Here is a 7,962-nt window from a genome sequence, read left to right as displayed (position 1 = left end):
TATTTGCTTCAATTATTTGTACCACCATATCACGGGCCCATTCTTTTATTAAATAATAAATGATGAAAAGAAACATAAAAGGTATTTTAAATAATACTTGAAAATAATACTATTATTGATGATCAAAAAATAATAATACTAGACGGAGCCAACGGGGCCGGTGTTGCACTCGTCGTCCCTCAAATTTGTCTTATAGATTATATTCTATCATCCAAATTTGCAACAGCACGTTGTTTCTTTTCTGTATGATTTATCGACTCCTCTTTTTCTCTCAATAAAAAATCATTTTCGTCATCCATAATTGAATTTTTTGGATCCATCCATAATTTTTTAAACACGCATTATATAATTTTCTTTTACGTAAGTTCAAAATCTTTAAATTTTATTTTAAACAACAAATAAGTCCTTTTTCTGTAGCGCATGATCTTCCAACTAAAATAAGCAATTAATCAAAATCACTAATTCAATTCTCATAAATGGTAAGTTAATACAATTCATTGGTAAGATGCTTCTGGAGAACAATTTTTCTTTTATTGGAAAACCGCAAACAAAAACATATATTTACTGACTGATATGTTGTAATAATCAAAATATTAAACAATAGTGATAAAAGGAAAAATAAGTTTTTTGGTCCATTAACTTGTTCATGTTTTGGTTTTGGTCCATTAACTTTTTCGATGTGAGTTTTGGTACACTAACTTTGCATTTTCTGTGTTTTTTGGTTTAACTGCATACGTGTCAACTTTTTATTGGTCCAAAATGATGACGTAAACCAATCAGAAGCTGACATGTATGCAGTTAGACCAAAAATCACAGAAAATGCAAAGTTAGTATACTAAAACCCACATCAAAAAATTTAATGGACCAAAACCCAAAGGAAATAAAGTTACTGAACTAAAAAACTTATTTTCCCGTGATAAAAAATACACCGAGAAGTATAGAAAAGCTTCATATCGACGTGCCGCAAAAATGACTGTTTTATATAACTTAACCAAATATTCAATAATTTTCTAGACAAAGACCATTAATTTATATATTAAATAAATTTTATTTTATTTTTTTAAAGGTGAATTGATGTTCAGTCCCTAAATCCAAAAGCAAATTAAAAATCAGTCCCTTGTCAGAAAAAATTTGTTTGCACTCCCTGGGCCCACATTATTTTACTCGGATAAAATTAAGTACAAAATATTGAAAATATGGTACAAATACAAGATATTTGAGCACTAATTGTTCAAGATCGAGTACAAAAATATAATTTTGAGTATAAAATCTAAACATCTTTATTAATGTGAACTTGCAACATGTGTTTGAGTACTCAAAAATCATATATTTGTACCAGATCTAACACATTGGTTACTAAAAAATCACATATGGGTACCATATTTTCAATGTTTTGTACCGATTTTTCTCCAAATAAGATAAATGTGTTATTAATATCAATATTTTTTAGTTCTAGAAAATCTTATATTTATACTAGATCTAACATATTTGATACTCAAATATCATGTATTTGTACCATATTTTTCATGTTTTGTACCGAATTTTATCCGAAACAAAACATGTGGGCCCAGAGAATTTAAACAAAGTTTTTTTCTGACAGAGACTGATCATTAATTTTTGTTTAAATTTGGAGACTGAATTATAATTAACCGTTTTTTTAAACGAGGAGTACGACTACTGACAGTATTCATTCCCATTGGACAAAGTTTGATACATCAAACATTTGATTGCTAAAGGTTAACTACCTTTCACGTGTTTAAGAATAAAATTAAAAGTGAAGCATCATTTTATTTTACTTTATTGATACAGCGAAAACACGATCACAACATGCAATATTCATACAAAATATAATATAATATATATATATTATCCTAGATGTTTTTTGATGACTGAGGTGTTCACGCGAATATTTTATGAAAAACATTAAATTTTTTTATTGATATTCACGTGAACATCTCAAGATGTTATAGACATATATATATATATATATAATATGTAAACTTGTTCTCGTAAAAATTGTTTTGTCATTTAATATTGCAATTAGTGCGAGTAATTTATACAAGTCATGGCTAATTATAAATATGATTAAATTGTTGTCAAATCACAATTATTCTTTAAATAGTTGGAATGGAACATCAAATTATGATTGATTTATGATTGCTCGAGAAAATTTTTAAGTATTAGTCAAAACACTGTTATCACGTCCAAAGCAAGACATTTGTCTATTTAAATTTAATATAATTATTAATTTTTAAAATGATTTAAAAAACGATTTTGATAATATCTCATGAAATTTCACTTGAATCCTCAAATACGAACTACCAAAACTAATCTTTAATCTCAATTTTTTAGTTAAGAAGGATATGAAGAATAACAGCAAAATTCTACCAGAAAGTTTTAAAAATTTAATAAGAAGTAATAAGTAGCATTTACTATCATCTGACTGGCAGACCTATGATATTAATATATGAACCAATGTCTTAATTAAGTTTAAAATAAAATCTTTATAAAAACTAAAGTACCAAAATTATAATTTAATTATAGTAGGCAGGTTACAATATTATATTTATGAATTTGTCAAATTAAGAGGATATATATGTTAAATGGTTAGTTGGACATTTTTAAGAAACTTTTATGTATATATTATTGAAAAGACAAATATGAATCTCATTCTCTCATTAAAACTCTCGAGTTCGTCTGTGTCTAATTATATCCCTTTCTTATTTTAATTTGTTCAGCTAGCTGATGCCTATGTGAGTGTGACAAAAAAAAAATGTAATCTACTTTGCTTTAGAAGTGTATGTTTCTCAACTTAAAAAAAAAGGTGTGTTTTCTAAATATTTTTAATTTTCTCCAAAATCCCACCATTTTTTGAGTAAAAATACCAAAAATTTTAATTTCATTCGACAAATTTTATGTGCGTGTACCCAAACACACACATGAATATAAAAAAATAATATTTTTTTTATGAATCTCATTGAATCAGATATCCGTTTCATTATATTCACATGTCATATATACAAGGGAGATAAAAAAAAATTATATAGAACCTCAAATATTCGAGACATATTTATAGATATATGTTATGAGCTTAATGAATTTTATTAATCAAAATACATACAGATAATAAGGTAATGTATAATATAATCATATATATATTTTTTAAAAGGTAAGTATAATGAAAAACAATATACATTAATTGTTGTCTCAAAGCTGCTGCAGTGCAACGTGATCGATTAAATATTCACTAAATTCTTTGTCCGACGCCCACCACGGAGGGTGAAGCCACCCCTCCGCCGTGTCAACCACCGGGAACTGATAACCGCCTCCACCGTCCACCAAACTCGGTAGCTCAACAATCTCATCAAGTTGTTGATCATCCGATCCATGGTGAATGCTATTAATTTCTTGCGACGAAGTGCAGAGGGAACTGATCAGCTCCTCCATGGCCGCCGCTTTGGCCGCCGCCTCCTGAACATCACGCGGCGAGGTGGAAGCCGGGCGAGGCAGCGAGTGTTTGAGCTGAGGGAAATTGAGAATGGCAGAAGTACCTTTTATGCTCAAGGCCGCAACATCGTGGGCTATAGCCGCCATCTCGGCCGTGGCATAAGTTCCGAGCCAAATGCGAGAGTTCTTCCGCGGCTGCCGAATTTCTGTGACCCACTTTCCCCAGCTTCGCATCCTCACGCCTCTGTAATTTGGGTGCTTGAGTCCACTAGTGTTTCTTAATGATCTTTTTTCGCATTTGTGGGAGATGGGATTTTTTTGATTTTGATTTTGCATGTTATAGAGGCGAGTTGAGGAAGTGGTGGTTTTTGCTGGCGGATTTTGCAAATTCAATGCATTTTGCTAATAAATCTTACATTTATAGTTAGGGTCCAAGAAAAGGGTTGGTTGAAGCTCGGCATATCATATCCCCCATCCGGGCTACCTATAAAAATTGTAATTGTGTTTTTTTGTTCTATATGTGGAAAATTAACTTTTTTGTACCTTAATGTTTTTTTTATTTTGGTTTTCCATCTATTAAGTTTTCAAATATTTGTTTTAGTGCATCAATTTTAATTTTTTTTGAACTTTAGTCTATTTTATCGGAATACTGAGGTGGAGATGAAAATGATAACTTGACAATGAAAAGTTCTGATTTATTTCGTGTTGAGTCAACAACTAGACTTAAATATCAAAAATTAAAAGTTAATGTAGCAAAACTCAAAATTTTGGACAAGTTATTAGATTAAACTAAACCGTTTTTGAGTTATTTGATAACCCCTGATTGAATTTGTTGATAATACATGTTATTTACCTCTAAAAAAATTATCTATAACATTAAATTTATCTATAACATTCATCCTTAGATGATTATTTGTATAACAATCTGCTCGTCAAAATGATATAAAAAACAAAATGACGAGAAAGAAAATGAACACAAGAACACCGACTTATTTGGTTTGGATTGTAAACAATTCTACATCCAAGGTTTTGTGCAATACCCCAATCAAATTCACTATCACCACGAGTTATACAATTGTCCAAATATCACCAGAGCAATACAACAAGCTATTTTACAGATATGCAATAAAATGAAAACTCATATGTGCAGCTCACACTTCCAAGAACTTGAAATAACGAAGATCTCACGTAGAAGGCCACTTTTCCCTGTTGTAGATAGTCGAGTTTTTTTTGGAGAAGCAAGTGATCGAACCAATTAACCAACTCACTTAGCTAACCATTAATTTAAATAATCCACCAAGGGAGTCTGTTGGCCGTTGGATCAGGATTTGATACCTAAAGTAACATGGACCACTCAATTCATCATATTGAGTCAACTTTGTTTCCACAAATCTCCACCTTTGGCTCTTATATGTGAACTGCATTGAGCTCAACTAGGGTTCCCTTGAACAAGAGGCACACTTACTCTAATATGTTGAGCACACCCAATGCATCCTTGAATTTTCTCACCGGAATGACCTTTGTTAACGTGTCTGCAGAGTTGATTGTTGTGTCAATCTGATCTTTACACTGATCAAGCCTCCATAAATAATGTCTCTCACAAAGTGTAATCTAACATATATATGCTTGGTTCTCTTAAGAAATAAAGCATTCTTAGACAGATTTATAACACTTTGTGAGTCACAGAAAATGGTATCAGAATTTTTATCAAATCCCATTTCTCCAACAAAACCTTTAAGCCACTGATAAGTGCATTTTGTATGCATTAGTTCATGATAGATTTATATCTATTTTGTGTGAATTCATATTATTTTTATGTATTTTTATGTGTTTTAGTGCATGTGTGTGTATTTCACTCCTTGGGTTAATTTTGTAGGAAAATATATTTTTGAAGAGTGAATTACGGACCAGCTTTGTTCAAAAAATCAAATTTAATTTTAGATAGATTCAAATCTGATCTGTACCGTTCAGATAAAAGTTCAAGATGTTTGGAAGCATCTGTCCAAATTTTAGCTCAATCCGACGGCTAGATCTTGAGATATGAATTTTTGAAAATCGTCACTCGGTGCAGAATTTTTGTACTGCGCGCGCGCGAGAATCAAGCTCGCGCGCGCGCGAGGCCTATGCCCCCCGCGCGCGCGTGTTCGGGGGTCATATGTGTTCCGAAAAATCCTTGTTTTGAGAGGAAATTAACTGGTAGGCGTTCCGGACCATATATATACAAGATATAACATATTTTTGAGGGTTCCGAAGTTCCAGAACGCGCACAACACAGAAGAGGCGGCTACAAGGCTTGGGAGAGAAGATTTCTTCTTTCTTTTCTTCTTTTTATTTTTATTTTTGAATTATTATTTTTAATTATTGAGTAGTTTATTTTCAACCAAGATGGCGTGATTGGGCCGAACAAATTCATGTAGAAAACTTGTATGTTTGTTTAGGATTTTTCAGAGTTGATTTTATTTTATTTATAGTTAGATTTATATTTATCTTGTGAATAGTCTGATCAACTGTTTGCTTGTGTGTTAATCGATTCCAAGTCGACAGAGGAGGTATTGATTTTGATCACTCTGATAATTAACATATTGTAAAATCGATTAGAAATAGAATTCGGTTTCAGTGTGCGGTTTTGGTGTAAACTGAATTTTCACAAATATTTAATGCATTCAAATTTGATTAGAATTACGAAAGATTAGTTCATCAATATTTGAATAGGTTTGATTGTTCTAGAAATAGTCCTTTGAACAAATTAGGAGAATTCCCGTGAATTAAGATTAAATTTGAGTCCTGAATCGACTATATGTTACAAGATTTGTTCGGTACCTACGTGTGTCTTGGTTGTCTTTATTTTAATTATTTTTATCTTTAGTTATTTTTATTCGTATTTCTTAAGCAGTTTTTATTTTATATTTTTATTTTATTTAATTCAAAATATTTTCTATTATTTTGTCTAGATTAAGTAAAATAATTAAATCTTGAGAATTGACAACAGTCCCTGTGGGATCGATACTTGGACTCTCAGTCCACTTTACTATTACTTGACCTGGTTCGCTTGCCAGTAGATTTTTATCAAACCGATTTAGCCGGTCAGCCACAACCCTTCCTTCACAGGTTCAATGAAAGATATATATTCGATTTCAGTTGTAGATAAGGCTACAACATGTTGTAAGCTTGACTTTCAGATTATTACATTCCACCAAATGTAAAGACATAAATAGATATTGACCTTCTTCTATCAAGGTCTGCTGCATAATCAGAGTCACAATATCCATTGACTTCACATATTGATTTTGTAGCTCCTGTGTATACCAGCTTCAGTGTAGTGACCCGCACCGTGATCACCTACTAATCAGAACTTAAGCATGCAATTAATTAATAAAATAATCTTAATCAGAGAAACTGCGGAATTAAAGTAAGTCAAATACCAGGTAAGCAAAACCTAATGGTCAACCCCGCTATCCAGCCTTGGTCACCACCTAACCTCCCTGTCTCCGGGAGAACTACCTGCATCTGCCCCATGGAATAGGGCATCCAGCCAACAGAAAATAACCGGAAGTGAGTGTAACATGCTCAGTACGAGAGTATGAGTATACGGTGTTATGTGTGCATGTATGCAAGTGAACTGGGTACCAAGACTCTCAGGTCAAGAAACAAGCTCATAGACCGGGCCCAGGGTATATAGCACGCTGCGCCATCGCATCAAGATGTGGCTCATATACCCAGTGGATAATGGTGACCTGATACTAGTACATGTGTCCAACCATAAAGGTGACCTGACACAAGACTTACGTATCCAACCATCCACAAACTCGTAGGGTGAGCGCCCTACTACAGGATACCTCTAAGGTAAAAGCTCAATATGTTCATGTATGCAACATACAGTCATGACATGTTGTATATAAAGGCATATAAAACATGCAATCACATAATCCATGCAAACACATAATACATGCATACTCAATCTGAATATCTCGAATAATACTTCCGTACCTTACTAAGGCAGATCCTAGAAGCTCCCCCTCTAGGTCCAAGCCTACCATGCAACACTACAACATAAATAACCATGCATTACCTAGCATGCCAAACATCACCTACTAGGCTCTAAAAGCCTTAAATAAACTATAGCCTACTCCCTATTTACTATAGGGAACCAAAGCCATACCTTCGTCCGTCGTCAGCCCGCTGATGTCGCATGCCCCAGAGCCTGGGCATAGCCTAGCTACGACTCCTAGACGCCTCGCCAGAGCTCCGCCGCCTGGCTGCTACTGCGGACATTGTCCGCTATAAAATAAACTGTTTCCTACTCCAACTCTTAAATAAAGAGTCCCGAAGCCCTTAAATAGAGCGATTACCGGGAGAGGAGAGGGAAAATTGCACTTAAAAATGAGGGATTCGGACCCCTATTTATAGGCCACGATCGGAAGCTACGATCTCCTGATCGGAAGCTCCGATAGGTGCATGTTTGCCACGTTTTGGATGGCCAAGATCGGAAGCTACGATCTCCTGCATCTGGCCACA

The 7,962-nt window shown here is 33.5% G+C and overlaps 1 protein-coding gene across 1 annotated transcript; it reads right to left on the bottom strand.

Moving 5' to 3' along the window:
- Window positions 1–3,207: 3,207 nt before the first annotated feature.
- LOC140878692 (dehydration-responsive element-binding protein 3-like) lies at window positions 3,208–3,783 on the bottom strand. The gene has a single exon (XM_073282307.1). The coding sequence runs from the start codon at window positions 3,781–3,783 to the stop codon at window positions 3,208–3,210; it is 576 nt and encodes a 191-aa protein (XP_073138408.1).
- Between the last annotated feature and the right edge of the window lie 4,179 nt (window positions 3,784–7,962).

The sequence above is a fragment of the Henckelia pumila genome, chromosome 2 (genome assembly GCF_033568475.1).
Source record: "Henckelia pumila isolate YLH828 chromosome 2, ASM3356847v2, whole genome shotgun sequence".
NCBI classification, from domain to species: Eukaryota; Viridiplantae; Streptophyta; class Magnoliopsida; order Lamiales; family Gesneriaceae; genus Henckelia; species Henckelia pumila.
This window is presented reverse-complemented; position numbering and strand designations above follow the sequence as displayed.

Coding starts and splice junctions, on each gene's coding strand:
- LOC140878692 (XM_073282307.1), bottom strand. CDS start 3,783: ATGCAAAATCAAAATCAAAAAAATCCCATCTCCCACAAATGCGAAAAA.